The sequence below is a fragment of the Hoplias malabaricus genome, chromosome 3, assembly GCF_029633855.1.
Source record: "Hoplias malabaricus isolate fHopMal1 chromosome 3, fHopMal1.hap1, whole genome shotgun sequence".
In the NCBI taxonomy this organism is placed as follows: domain Eukaryota; kingdom Metazoa; phylum Chordata; class Actinopteri; order Characiformes; family Erythrinidae; genus Hoplias; species Hoplias malabaricus.
Genome location: NC_089802.1, coordinates 36113292 through 36129303, shown reverse-complemented (window position 1 = coordinate 36129303; position 16012 = coordinate 36113292). Strand labels below are relative to the sequence as shown.

The 16012-nt window shown below is 40.6% G+C and overlaps 1 protein-coding gene across 2 annotated transcripts in view; it reads left to right on the top strand.

Annotated features, from left to right (window-relative positions):
- The window catches only part of plce1 (phospholipase C, epsilon 1), a 105008-nt gene that overhangs the window by 51331 nt on the left and 37665 nt on the right, over positions 1–16012 (top strand). For both annotated transcript variants that reach the window (XM_066664983.1, XM_066664982.1), the window contains 6 exons: positions 531–676; positions 1277–1535; positions 2143–2360; positions 9400–10051; positions 10214–10402; positions 10599–10716. In XM_066664983.1, coding sequence (XP_066521080.1) covers positions 531–676; positions 1277–1535; positions 2143–2360; positions 9400–10051; positions 10214–10402; positions 10599–10716 — 1582 coding nt within the window. The remainder of the gene's footprint in view (positions 1–530; positions 677–1276; positions 1536–2142; positions 2361–9399; positions 10052–10213; positions 10403–10598; positions 10717–16012) is intronic.

The window sequence follows — 16012 nt, the reverse complement described above, 5'->3', positions numbered from 1 at the left end:
AAGGTAATTAAAGGCAATTTCAGTGAATACATTGATTATAAATGTATAATTTTTTTAACATTGGTTTCAGCATGTACAGTTTTGGAGCGCTGAAGCAAATAACAGTAAGCTAAGATTATATAATGCACTGGAGTAAAAAAAATGAGAGAATTCCCATGAAAAACACATGAAAACATTAAAAATTGTGGGTCTGAGCATGTGCAGAGCTGCTGTAGGATAGTTATTACTAGGTAGCACAACATGTCAGAGCACATGTAGCTCTTACAGACAGCCTTAGGCACTAAGTATCCCTACAGCCAACACTCAGCTGTACACTAATGAAATAAGTAAACAGTTTAATTTTTATGTTATTGGAGTTTTTTTGTATTGGTATTGGAGTATTGGAGTGCTATTGTCACTTTCCAAAGCAAGTGCACCGAACCATTATTTATACCATTTTTATATAGATTTAAATATTTATCATTTATTATTTATGTATTTTATTTGACCCTTATAAACAGCCTTTTTTTGGTGTGTGTGTGTTTACACAGGTGAGCTCTTGGGTGACTTGGCTGATCCTGGCTGCAGGCTCTATGGATGAAAAGAGGGAGGTGTTCTCATACCTCGTTCATGTGGCCAAGTGCTGCTGGAACATGGGCAACTACAATGCAGTAATGGAGTTCCTGGCAGGTCTGAGGTACAACTAGAGGGTGCTTTGGCTTAGAACAGGCGAAAGAACAATACCATCAATTATTCTTCTCTGCATTCTTTGGTTTGATTATCAAAGTAAATCTGCAATGCAAAATACAAGGTTTCAGCCCTTAGTTTTCTTTCACAGAAAGAAAAAATGAAAGGGCTTACAAATCAGAAACAAGATACATAGATATATTTAGCTTAGATGTTTTCATCATTTAATCCCCATTTAACCAAATAAACCTTCCAAACCCACCTATCCCAGTTTTCAGTTTCACCCAACTCATCTTCCCTCCTCCACCCTGTCAATTGACATTGTCTTACCAGACAAAATTCACAAGTAGGCAATAAAAAAAAAAAAGACTTGGTCTCTTTTAATAACTGTTGTCCTTTTGAAACGTCAGACTGATTGATCTCAGAGAAATCAGAGGGACCATATAAAAAAAAAGAGGCAATGCAGGGCAAAACAGAGCTTGCTGACACATAAGCTGTAAGCAAACAAATGAACATGAGCGAATTATGGAACATTCCATGGGTTCTCAGCTAGGCTTTCACATGGTAACAATGTTGAGAAATAAAATTTGACACATTGTTATCCCCTCAGATCTCGTAAAGTCCTAAAGATGTGGCAGTTCATGGACCAGGCAGACATCGAGACTATGCGGAGTTTAAAGGATGCCATGGCCCAGCATGAGTCCTCCTCAGAGTATAGGAAAGTGGTGAACCGGGCTCTCCACATCCCTGGGTGCAAAGTGGTGCCCTTCTGTGGTGTTTTCCTGAAGGAACTCAGTGAAGCGCTGGACGGTGCGGCCAGTCTTATTGGCCTTCATCCTGCATTCGATTATCAAGAGGACTCCATAGAGGTGAGGCCAGAGTCTGACAGCAGGAGTGTAAACCCCTTTTCACATATGCATCAAGAAATGTTTTAGAGTTTACCCAGAGGAGCTGGATGTATTAATTCAAACACTCACAACATTTGTCCTCGACTTTAGGTGGATTTTATACTCCTATCACCACAGTAAAAGCCCCATGCAAATTCTGAATCAGTGCATGTGTGAACAGCGCTGCTAATGTCCCGGAGAGTTCTCTGTATCTTGCACACACACACAACACAGGCACCACCCCATGCCTAAAGCACGCAGAGCACTTCCCCTTGACACTTGAATCTGATACGCTGCAGATACTCAGCTGGGCTTAATTCACCTATCAGAGTTGTGTGTGTTTACCGGAAGTAGTTTTACCATAGCGGGAGCTCTTGTTTTACTAACTGAAATAAAAGGATAAAAGAAGTCAAAACAGCACATAGAAGGTCTGCCAAAGAGGGACATTAGGAGGTCAGTTCTCCCTGTAAATGTTCTCCTCCCAGTATGTGGTGCTGCAGGTACATTGGAGCTAATTATCTTTATCATGCACTGATGATAATGACTGGAAATCAGATTTAATCTGTATTAATCACTTTTAAAACCACAGTTTGTATCTGACTACAATGGTCAGCAGCACTTCCTGCAGAGGGTGGGACCTGACGGACTACACAGTTCAGAGAAGGAAGCCACTGTCAGCAACATCCTACAGACCATTCGCAGCTGTAATCGCAGCCTGGAGCCTGAGGAACCAGAGGAGAACCCTCGAGAACCCACCATCACCCTCCACAAGGGCTCAAAAAAAGACCAGGAAAAGAACAGGAAACAGTGAGTCTTGTCTTGTCTAAAGCATTTGCGCAAAGAATTAACATCAAGGGGTACTGAGTGTTGTTTCTATCATCTGGAGATCACTTGTAATAAATCACTTGTTAAAACAGGTGTTGTAACTGTTTAGAGGAATCAACCTAACAAAGGGAACCCATCCCCCTCGGGTCAACACCAGAGCAAAAAAAACAAACTAATGGTATAATAAATAATTATGGAGTTATAATGAGAGTACTGTAGTCTATTGCATCATGTTATTAATATGTTATAAGCTGTGTTCAAATTCAGCATGAGGAATGTGAAGAATAAAAATGTGATACAATTAGCTAAACATACATTTATTTCCAATGTCCCCTCGACATTTAACCCATTTGTTGCAGTGCACACACTCACCCACCCAAACACACACACATGTGCACACTCATCCGGAAGGGCAGACAGAAATCTCCAGCGCCCAGAGAGCAGCTGGGATTAGGTGCCATGCTCAAGTAAGTAAGTTAAATGAGCAGTTCTAATAAAAAAAAAAATTCTCAGTCAGTTTGTCGGAAACACCCTGGCAAATGCAGATGGTTCTAATTCATGATGCTAAATCCACACTGCAGTGAAGCAACGCCTTTTTTCGGGCTGCCCCCCATTGTTTTTTGTGGAGACCGGCAACAGTTCCTCACAGAACACTCAAGGAACAATTGAGATGCGAAAGAGGAAAAGTGAGCAGCAAAATGGTTAGTTTTCTCCAAGTTCTTGCAAATGAAATGCAAGTTTCGCTGGTTGCTGGCTAATCATCCACAAGCTGAAGTATGAGAAAACTGAGGAAAGGCTGACAACCAATATTTCAGGCTTCTCTGTCCTCGAAGCAAAAGCAAAGCATGAATGACAGTGGCTGGAAATATTTGTGCTAATAGTGGGCTATTAAAACTTGTTTAATTCTTTTAATGCATGTAAAAAAAAAAATCAGCTATTTGCTGGGTGTTTAAGCTACTCGCATGATGCCTTATGTGTATTCATACAGACCATGTACAAATCACTGTTTGAAGCTTATAAAAAGCCCCATAATTCTCAGAAGGAGTCGGGTTGCTCACATTACTTGAATGCTTAAATACATTCAATGTTAAAGCATGAATTCATCAGGAATTATGTAAATTGCGTGTGGCACAGTGGCTTGGTGATTAGCACACATTCACCTCCCAGCACTGGGACCTTGAGTTCAAGTTATATCTGGGTAGAGTTTCTATGTTATCCCGTGTCTGTGTGGGTTTCCTCTGGGGTCTCCTGTTTCTACCCACAGTCCAAAAACATGGAAGTTAGGTGAATTGGCATTCCTAATATCTGTCCTGGTATGAGTGAATGAGTGTGTAAGTGAATGAATGTCTGTATGTGTGGGAATGAATGAGTGAATGTGTGTGTGCCCAGATATGGATAGGTGCTGTATCCTGGGTGAAGCCCTAGTGCCTAATGCAGTCCTCCAGGTGGATGATTATTCCTGGTTGAGAGTAAACTGTGCGCGTTGACTGCTGCTTCTCACCTGTGTGTGTGTGTGTGTGTGTGTGTGTGGATTGAGTGTTGAATGGAATGGCGTCCTGTGCCTCCAATGAAGACAATTTCCAGTGAGGCCGATGCTGCACTACACCATCACACAGCCTCCACTCTATCTGTGTGGCAATCAGCATAGCGTTCTCTGCGTCTTCTCCACACTTTGACCCTACGATCCAACTGCCATAGGCAGAATCTGGACACGTTCCTCCACATGTTCAGGTTCCAGTGCACCTGTTGCTGACACCTGCACAAATGGGCCTGACGGTGAAGGGCAGTCATGGTAGGCCTCCTGGCAGCCCAATGAGACAGGAGATTGGATGCGTGCAGCCTGTTCAGGATTGTCTGGGCAGAGGGCAGTCGGCCATATCGTCCTGCTGACCTTTACTGCAAATCTGTAGAAGACAGACTACAGTACCTAAGTGCTGCCAGGGTGAGGAAACCTTCTTGGGGTGTTATCTTCTTGGGATGCCCACATCGCGGCCTGTCTATGACATCCTCCGTTATATGGAACTTGGCCTTCAATTTGGAGATGGTACTAGGGCTCACTATAATAATGCTGAAATTTGGTTTTACAGAAATGCTCATCCCACAAATGCATGTTCCTTACAAATGTGGCACCATTTAAAAGGGAAATTAACAGGCCAAGAATCATTGGTACAACAAAGAAATAATCTACCAAACACAAATTTCCTTACTTTTTGTGCTAAGCTTATATATATTGATTTTTAAACTGATTCACACTCTGTGTTGATGAACCCCTATATCTACACCTTTTATCTAATAGGAATCAAACTACTATTTCTAACTTTGTGTGATTTATATGAAAAGGATCTTTCTTGAAAAATTGTTTAATAACTCTAGGCAGCCTGCACCTTGGTATATAATAGGAAAGAAGTTCACTCAGGTAATACTGGGTGAGGCCACAAGATTATCTTACTTTCTCTGCAACTTCTAGATCTCAACTACTGTGAGTGGCATAACCAAAATCACCATTTCTATTGTCTTGCTTAAACACACAGTAAATCGGTATGATACTGGCCCGATATCAGGTCCTATACACCATGGTTTAGCCCTTTTGTATTTTTTTCTCCAAATACCATATTGAAATTGTTATTATGCACATAATACTACAAATGTGAGAGTTCTTTTTCACAGTGTTCACAGAGGCACCATGCTTTTCTTCAGTTTGGAAACATCCCTCTTGCAAGTTTAAAGAAAGTGAATTATTGTTGCTGCATTTTAGTGTTTAATGTTCCTCGAATGGAATGTCAGTTCTAACCTCATGCCACTTGGCTAGGTGTTAGAAGGCTCTCCATACATACGTCAGGTAATGGGTATACCTGTTATAGTGCTCCTCCAATCATGTCAGATAATGCAAGTACGTGTTATAGGGCTCAACCCGTTTTGGCTTGTCGGGCAACAGATGACAAGAAACTGCTGGCTGCTATGGTTGTTTTGCAAGATTATGCACTTAGCTCAGCAGCTGATCGGAGTTAGGAAAGAAGTTAACACCAGACTGCAATCCAGGTTGGCTGCTTTGTAAGCCAAAGTTAGCTGCAGCCCCACCATCGAGGAGAATACTAGGAAAGGGTGAGTACACAATATGAAAACCATGGTTATCAATAAGAATATGTAGGAGTCTGTGTGAGTTGTCCATCTGTACATTTTATTTTTCTAAAAAAAATATATATATATATATATATATATATATATATATATATATATATATATATATATATATATATATATATATATATATATATATACCAGTTTATCACAGTTTATACATATATTTTAGTCACATAATTATGATCAAGGGCACATGTTATTAATGCATATCATTCCTTATTTATTTTTATCATATTTATCATATCATATTTATTATTACATATTGATACCCTCTATTTTCTCAAGGGCTTTCAGTGCTGCGTGCAAGTGTAATTATTTTATTATTAAAGGAAAAAAAGTCTTATGCTTCTGAGAACATAAAAAATTATAAGGTTCTGTTTTTAATTTAATTGTATGAATTAGAAATGGAAAACTAGTTAACAGAATATATAGAGGACATACTAATAAAGAAATAAATGTATTTATTATTTTTATTATTGTATTGTATTATGTATTATTATTTATTATTATATTTATTAAAAATTATAAAAAATGTTTGTTGAGCTTAAAATTATTTAAGTGAAATTTAAATGTCCAGTCAATATGAGTATGAGCAACAGCAGTAGCTAACATTATCGTTTTTATTTTTCTTGGTTACAATAGTTTTTGTCATCATTGTGTTTACAGCTGCTGGATGCCAGTCTGAAAATGCTCAGTCAAGATTAAAGTGAATTCTGGTAAGGCATCACAAGTGATCTGATATCTGAGGAAGAGGACAGCACTGAATGAATGCCTCTGTGAATTGTGTGGCCTCTGAACTGGCATGGCCAGGAGCTCACCAACCTGTGTGCCAAGCTTCAAACAAGCTTTCAAAATTACAGCGACACATCACAGGCGCGTCTGCAGGTTGGACTGTGTTCTGACAGACTGCAGCCGAGTATGTAAGATCCAGAGGTGGCACAAAGACATTTATCATTGTAATATTTATCATTATGTCCTGTAGAGTTTAAATAAAGATTTTACTTATAAACAACATGATTGAAATGTTTTTTTTACCTTCCCAAATATGGTTATTTTTATTCCATGCCATTGATTATTGTCTATCCCCATGAGAATAAAATGACAAAGCTTTTTTTATGTAAGGTATAAGTGTAATGCAAAATTCAAACATTCTCCTGTATTTTTTCTTCTTTTTTTTTTATCTTTGTACTTGTTTAGTATTAAATTTTGATTTTATACAGCAAAATATTACATAAAGTTTTAGGAAAAACAAGTGCATTGATATGTTCTTATCTTGGGGATAATATTGTATCCAGATTACTTGTGATTTTTGGTTTATGCGATTTAAAAATGTAGAATCAGTGTTGGTGATCATGAACGGAATGTATTAGAGGAGCAATATGTAATATTTTTACCTTCAAAATCCATTGTGATGCTTCACTGACCTGTAACAGGGAGAATGTGGCCTCTGTCATTGCTACAGACACTGCAGTATATAACTTTTGGAAGAGAGTAGGTGTTTCGGAGAAGTCAGGAAAGACCATAATGACGCTATTCCCAGCTTATCTCTAGCTGTGAACACCTCAGTCTAACACCCCTGAGCTCATAAATCTAGCAATGACTGGACACATTTATTGTGAGCAGTGGACGAAGCATTAGATTCCGATACTCTTGTTCAATATCCCAGCTAGTAATTACACTGAGCATTTCAGAAACCTATCATGTCCTTCTGCTCTCTCACCTCTGGTATCCTACATCTGTTCTCCATTCAGGTGGGTTAGCTTGAAACTCCCTGTAATTGTCCTTCAGAAAGCCCAATCACCCCTAAACATTAAGCCTTTCCACTAGATCAGAATGTTACCCTTCCATGGATGTGAAAACCTCTCAAATATGTTTTAAATTTTGCAGTTCTCCTGACATGTTTTCAGTATTGAAAAAAATGTGGGCAATATCCTAAGCCATCTGGCTTGTCTTTTCCGGAGGGGAATAGTTAGATTTCTGTTTCTTGCTATTTTGAGCTGAGTCACCTGAACACAAGACCGGTTTTGCCATAGACGGTTGTATTTATCTCTACTGGATATTTCTAGATTATTCTAGGGATGCAGTAACATTCAAACATGCATTCAAAATATAAAAATAAAATGTTTCCTCAAAATTTGCTAGCGCTCTAGTCAGTCCTGTGTGCTGGAAACTGTTCTAATGTGTTAACAAAATCGTAGTAGCATTAAACAAGTAAAAAAAAAAATCATGGCTGAGAAATGGCAAAAAGTAACAGCCCTCTAAAAATTGAAAATCATAAAAAGAGTTGAGGATATTGCTTTGCTCCTGCTCCATAGGTGGGTAATATTGGCTTATTTTTTCTGATTCAAATTAAGCAGGAACCCACTTTAAATTAGGGAGAGTGCAAACTGCAGGAAAGTAAACACAGAACAAAAGTGCTACAAAACTAAACAACTTGAGTTACAAACAGGTTTCTGTGGTAATTCAAACCATGAACAAAAACCTTCAGACAATTTAAAGTTCAACCACGTATAAACAAGAGATTTTTTCTCTCCTCAAATATACCGTTTCACATTAAAAGACACTGAGCTTCTGAATGTAAACAAACCAGAGAGAACTGCAGTTTTCAACAACTGAACTACCGTTGAATTTCTATTCTTAGCTAACAGCGTAGGACACTTTTGCTCCTGATAAACACCTAAATTTAGCTACTGGTGTCCTTAAAGTAGTAGCTAGCTTTAGCTGTCATAACTTGCCCCACTTTGAGGGCTCTACACTCTCCCTGAGACACCCAAGGCTGATGGCATTGAATCCTGCCCTGATTAAACCTCAGATGTGCTAGTCTGAAAATGTTTTACCTTCCACTGGTCCACTGAGGGCAAAATTGGAGGTCCACTGGCATTTTGCACAGCGTTTTTGGGGCGAACCACTGGTGATTAAACAGAACATTTACTAATCTTTCCTTCATTAGGTTCTTTTATTACTCTTTAAAATGTATTAGATTAGTAAATATTATTAATCCAGCACTGTGTTAACACTTTCAGCATAATCATTTTAAATCAGGTATACTCATTATAATCTCTGTCTGGGGAGATTAAAAATTATTTATATCCTGTACAGGACAGTAATCTGAGTGGTCCGATGGTGGACCACTGTTCTCTCTGGTTTGTTTGTATGTGGCTGAAGTTTAAATTGTCTAAGTTTTTATTTACCTTTTGAACTACCACAGAAACTCATTTATAACTAGGATTAGTTTTGTAGCACTTTCGGTATGTGTTTACTTTTCTGCAGTTAGCGCTCTCCTGAATTTAGAGTAGGTTCCTACCTAAATATTTTAAACAATAAGTCAATATTACCACCTATTCAGAACATTTGAAGTTCTCTCTGTTGTCTAAAAAACAGAGCTTTGAGGAAAAAGCCTAGCATACTGGATGTTTTTTTTTTTTTGCCATTTACTGGGTCTTTATAAACACATTAGACTTGTTTTGAGCTTGCAAGGATACACGAGAGCTGGCAAGTGATAAGGAAAAATCATCTGAATTTTATAAAATTTATTTTTTGATTACAGTTATGAATGTCACCTTTAAGTCTTACCACCAGCTTTTATTGAAGGGTTTTGGTTAAAAATATTCTCCAGCATGTGTAGAAAATAATTCTGCGGAACTAAGCTGTAAGAGTAATTTGTGGATGATTAATATGTGATAAGAACAAAGCAGAGAAGATAACAACAGCAGGAAAGAGCACCACCTGGAGTCCAGGAATTTCAGCACAGCAGTCTCCAAACAACAAATTTGAACAATATTAGAATGACAAATATTATATATATATTGACTTGATTAAAAGAATATTCACTTTTTAAGAGAGATATTTAAGTTTTGATTCATCCTCTTCTTCTTTGTAGATTTCTCCTTGGTGACCTGTCAGACTGTGAAGGAGATTTATTGGAGTCGTCTCGTGAGGTGGCTTTCCAGAGTCCAGAAGAATCTCCTGGAGCATTTAGCCATGGCTTGGAGCTGGTCCCCTGGTATGTCCACTCTCTCCCAGCAGATGTTCATCAGTTCCTACTGCAAGGGGCCACAGTCATCCACTTTGAATCAGAGAGCCGCCAAAGTGCCCGTTGTGTCCTGCGTCTGCAACCAGACAACTGCACTCTGACCTGGGCCAAGTCCCCAAGCAGCAGCATCCAACTGGGGGGCCGGGGTAAGGGCTCCCAAGAGCCCAGCCCCCACACCTCTGCAGTGTGCGGACTGACCGAGGGTCTCTTGGACCTGTGGGTCTTGAAGGCTGTGTTCATGGGTCACCCTGCTGTTGATGTCAACTTTGTCTCTCTACAGCACAAACTCTGCAGCATGAATCCAGAACAGAATACTGTTACACTGTTATACGGAACACACACCACAGACAATAGGCTGCTGCACTTTGTCGCTCCCACCCATACGGCCAGTGTTCTGAACCAGGGTCTTCAGGAACTGCTCAGTGCCATCAGGAAGATCAGAATGTTCCCAGACCAGAGACTGCAGTGGCTGCGCAGGCAGTACATCAACCTTTACCAGGTACATGACAAGCATAAGCCATGCTATCCAGTGCTTCTACTACACATAATATCCCAGCCACCTAGTGGTGTGGATTCATCAAAAAAATGTCTACCACATTTTTTAAATATGTCCACCTCTCTCTCTCTCTGTCTATAATATATATTATTATTTTTTTAATAGGAGGATGGTAGATTTGAGGGTCCAACTTTAGCTCAGGTGATTGAGTTATTTGGTGGGCGGAGGTGGGGTATGAGTGCTGGCGGTTCTGGTTCCATGACTAAGAATACAGAGAAGACCTCTGCTCAGAAGAACACACCACTCACCATGAGCTCCACCACCAAGAAGAAGAAGAAAAAAGCACTTGTCAGGGTGAGTAGGAATTTAGCATGCTTCACTCAGACCCTAGTGATGCTCCAGTTGGGGCTCTAGTATGAGTCTCCAGTGGGATTTCACAGGGGGTTTATTTTGAGACTTCATTGATATTCTAGTATATTTTAGTATACTTGTGTATTTGAAGCTTGTAAAATGTGATGTTGAGATGAAATAATATCTTTGTTGTGGACAGGGAGACAGTGGGGATGGTACTGATGATGAGATGATTTTATGCAAATCTAAAAGCTGTAAGGAGACTCTGGGCAGGAGGTCGTCAGATTCTGTAGATTGTGTGGAGCAGGAAGAGAATGGTGAGTCATCTTTATAAATATTGCTCAGTTGTCACATGGATAAACTTTTTCTATATTTACTTGTTAAATCCATTTTTTTCCTTGTGTTTCTCTTTTTTTAAAAATTGGATCATGCTGCAATGGTCATAATTTGGATCTGAACTGATCTCTTAAACCAGTGGTTTCCAAATTTTTCTGCATTCCCCCCATTTATAGATGAGTATATTGTTGAGTGCTCCACTCCAACACAAATGTACATGCATTTTACTTCCCCACTATACAAGCTCTGTTATAAACATTGTAGTTCATACAAAACTTTAACTTTTTAGAATTACAAGCGAAATCCATATTGTATCATTTGCTGTCCTATTTTATGGTTTCTGACCGCCTGAGGGCGGTTAACCTTGTGGATGTTCCCATGGGAATGCCTACTGGACAGTGTAAGAATATCAACAGAGTCACTTTTTCCTCTCGTGCTCTGGACCGTTCACAGCTCACAGAGTTTCAGTTTTTTCCTGCCCTCATGAGCTGTTCTTTTCTACATCTAATTCACCTGCTTCAGCTTTAACTTCGACAGGCCTACGCTTCTGCCCAGGCTGGTGAGTATTGCGGTTCCTTGAGCATTGTGCATTTTACCTGCACTTGTCTCAGTTTCCAGCACTTTTGGATTCACGTTGGACAAGGAACGGTTCTACACTGGCCTGCTCTTCTGCCTCCTGCTCATGCTGTTGCCTCTGTACACATAACGTACTGTCTGCCTGTGGACGCGTCGAAGAAAAGAGCAGGGAAACTTCTTACACGCTTGGAGTATGTGGAGGATTTACTTGCTAAGCTACAGGCACAGCAGCCACAGGCCACGCACCGGCCTCTCGCTGACGTTCCTTCCCTTGGAAGTGGCTCTCCTCCACCCCATAGTATGGGGTTTTTGGATGATGACATGCTTTCCAAGGCTGCTACCAATACTTTGTTCACATCCAAAAGCGGTGTCGGTGAAGCTCTTGCTTCCGCCTCCCCACTGGTTTCGGGCTCTTTCTTTGGCCGTTTCATTCCAGCTCTATTGTGGATTTACGACAGAGCACTGGACAATGGCTTTTCTCTTCCAGCAATGGGAAATGGACTCCTCACCTCAGCTAGAGAATATGCCTCAGATCTGTGGGTTCTTTCAACACTAACTTCAGGGTATCAACTCCAGCTCAGGAATTGACTCCCCTGAATCATGCGCTTGACCCAGACGTGTGTAAAAAGTTCACTTCATTCTGCCACTTTACAGGAGGAAGTATACTCTCTTCTGTTAGGAAGGTCTGCATTGTTTCAGGGCCTATTTTCCAGTGCAGAGAAGCAATGGCAGCCTTCATCCAATTCTGCATTTGTGGGCTTTGAATCGCCTTCTCAAACGACGCCCAATCAAAATGCTCCAAGCAGTGGATGTGATTCAAGTCATTCAGCTGCAAGAATGGTTCACCACTCTTGGATGCATAGTTCCACGTTTCTGCGCATCAGCATTTTCTCAGATTTGTGCTTCTGAATCGTATGTACCAATTCCGAGTCCTCCTGTTCAGCTTATCTCTGGCTGCCTGGGTTTAATCCATGCATGCATGCAGGCGGCTTCGTCCCTCTTAATGTAGACGGAAATCAAAATCTTACCATACCTGGACAATTGGCTGATTTGTTCTCACCCACGGGAGCGTACACTCAGAGATGTCAGCGCGCTATGGCTCCATGACAAGCTTTGGGTCTTTCTGTCAATGTAGAGAAAAATCAATGCATTCACTACATTGGCATGATCTTGAATGCTCAGTCAATGACAGCGGCACTGTCTCCCCAGCGTTTGACAAACATTCTGAGTTTAATCACCCAAGTTTGTGTCAGCTGCTATGTGCACTACAGCCTGCTTTTGCACCTGCTAGGAATGTTTACATTGGCTGCATGCATTCTACCACTCAGCTTGTTAGAATTGCGCCCATTTCTGATTTGGGTAAATCAGCTGGGGCTTGATCCTATTCGTTACAAGGGCACGCTGGTGTTGATAGATCAAATGTGTAAGAAGGCGCTCATTTTGTGGAGGTGCCGTTCTTTTTCTCATAGCATGGCTGCCGCTGGGCACCATAGTCATGCGCCAGGAGGTGATTACCACCGATGCTTCTCTCACAGGCTGGGGTGCAGTATCACGGTGTTCCCTCTGTGCACAGGACCGCATAAACCTCCTTGAGTTACGTGCTGTTTTTCTGACGCTACAGCACTTCCTGCCGCATCTCCGTTGGCGGCATGTTCTTTTTCGTTCAGTTTGTGGTATACAACTTCAATCACCAGGGCAGCACTCGCTCCCTGTCTGCCCTGCATTTGACATGCCGCATTCACACTTGAGGCTGGTGTCACTGCGGGCAGTTCATCTGCCCTGGACTCTCAACCAGGTGCTGGATTCTTTGTCAAGACAGATGCTGGACCTGGACGAGTGGCAGCTGCATCCAGAGGTGGTGCATCAGATCTGGTTGTGCATCAGATTTATGCTGTGGCTGCAGTGGACCTCTTTGCCAGCATAACCACCAATCACAGCCTGAAGTTTTTCTCGCACAGATGGACAAAGAGTGATGTGGACAGATACCCTAGTGCACAATTGGCCCTGCTGCCTTCTGTATGCTATTCCTCAGATTCATCTCCTTTTGAGCATTCTTCTCTGGATCTGCCAGTCCGCACACATGTTATGCTAGTAACTCCACAGTGGCCTGGCAAACCATGGTTTGCTCTGCTTGACTCTCTCCTTTTGTGTGTGGCCGCTGGGTCGACAGATGTTTCAATGACAGAGTTGTCATTTTTTAGTGAGATACATTGTGGAGAGTGAAAGAGCACCGCCTACACATTTTGTGGAGAAATCTCTGGAAACTATTCTCTGAATGGTACAGGGCTTTGTAGGTGTCTCCTGTCACTTGCGATAGCTGGTATTGGATAGTGAGCTCTTCATCTACTCTGAAAGTCTGTGTTGCTGCCATCTCTGCCCACCATGTGGGGATAAATGGGTTATGTCTGGGGGCCCATAGACTGAGGTGCAGTTTTCTTAAATTTGCTCATCGCAACAGACCTTTCAGGGCTTCTCGTAGCCCACAGTGGGATTTGCACTCTGTGTTAAAGTATCTACTCTGACCCCTAGTTGAGCCTTTTTCCCATGGGGATGTTAAGTGGGTTTTCCTTAAGACTGCCTTTTTGTTGCCAATTGTTTCAATGAAATGCATCAGTGAATAACATGCACTTTCCCTTAGTGTTACTTGTTTGCACTTTTTTGTGGCCAAATCCTGTTTATGTTCCTTCCTAAATTCCTGACACCAGTCTTTAGAGTTGTCCACGCTTATGAACGACACCTCTAATAAACCGTCTGTTCTGTGCCCTGTCCATGAACTGCGACAGTACATTTCAGTTACAGAGTCCATTTGTCTGTTTTGGAGGCTGCTTTCTTGGCTTTTACTTCGGCCTATACAGCGTCTGGTATGGTGCTTCCTGGCATGGCTCAATGTCACTCTACTAGAAGTGTCTCCACATACTAAGCTTTGCTTTGTGGGGTCCTTTTTGCTGATGTCTGTTTGGTGCTGACATTGTCATTAACCAGTACCTTTGCAAGGTTTTATAGGCTTAATGTAGCTGCACCTTCAGACTTAAGGTCCTCTGTACTGACAGCCACAGGTCTACCATAGGATGCACTGTCCTAGGTTGGTATGCATAATCCACAAGGTTAACTGCCCTCTGGCAGTCAGGAAACATGAAATAGAATGCTAGTTATGAATGTAACTGTGGTTCTATGAACCAGCTCGCAGTTGGCTGAGGTGTTGTCAGAGGACTATCATACATGTGTGATGGCCCTTATAGGGGCTGGGTCACATGTGACTCTGTTGATATTCTTACTTGGCCGAGTAGGTGTGCCCATTGGAATATACACAAAGTTAACCACCCTCTGGCGGTCATCCAGAATTCATAAAATCACAGTTGCCTTCATAACTAGTGTTTTCTTTACAGATTCACCATAAGTGGGCAATAATTTGGTAATATTTTGTGTTTACCAATAAATTAAATGTAAATAGTCTAATTGTTACTAAATAAAAATTTGTAATATTTGGTTATTATTTAAAACATAGTTCTGAAATAATTAAGCAGTAATACACGAAAGGGAGTGCTATAATATGAGACATTGGCACTGGGGTGCTGCAGGCAGAGTGCAGAAAATCAGTACACCAGTGCCATTATCACATGTTATAGCACAGACTAGTATTATTGTGATTATACCATAATTTGTTATTGGCATTTATTATAAGGTTCGTACAATAATGGTACTCCTGGAACGTCTCTCAGCCTCACAGGGTCGGAATTAACTGTGGTATAATGTGAATTATAAAATGGACTGTTCCGGTCCTAAAATCTAATTGGCTGAGCCACGTTTGAAGCTGTTGTAAAATACACAATATACACACACCTATGAGCGCCTCACAACATCTGAATTCCATATTAATGCACCACTGTAAACCTTGTTAGTGAGCTAGTGTGCAGCATATAAAAATGGAAACTTTCAATATATTGGGAAAGTTAACAGTGGAAAAATGATGTGAAGAAATTTTCTAGATTAATATAAGCAGCAGTCTTACTCATTGAGTGGATTATTTGTTTAGTATGAAACTTTTCAAGTTACACTGTTTACCTACCAGAGATTACATCACTGAAGGAATGGTTATTACTAATACTACTCACATATGTGCTTTATGAATTGAAAACTGAAGTTCACTGTCACTGTTTTATTCAGTTATCCAAGAAAAGCATGAAATCAGGAGACAATACAGTGCTCAATTAAGCCAATGCTACTCAGCCGGTTTCTTGAGCTAAAGGCTAAAAACACAGGCTAGCCCTATACATCCTGCAGCTTTTCCTTATCTGGCCTACGGCTTAGTGTCCGTATCGATGAGTATGCAGAATTATAAATTGGGCTTAAGAGTCCATTCAGAAACAGGACAGAAATGTGGGTATTTCTACTCAACTATAAAACCCCAAATATACATGAAAATATTTTGTTTAATGGAGTGGATATGTATCGGCCTACTTGTATATACATATACAAACAACTATAATAAAATGGAATTAAAAAAATCTCACACTTTAAATTAGCTTGAAGTACCAAATCAATTATCTAAACAGGCAGGAGACAACAGACAAGACATGTACCTAATTAGTATCAAATGTTCAAAATGTTCTGCTCTCCAGGCTGTTTGTGTGCTCAAAACCAGTCTAATGTTTTTACAAAGCCCCAGTGTCTGTAAATTAGTACTAACTGTCTGAAGTTTGT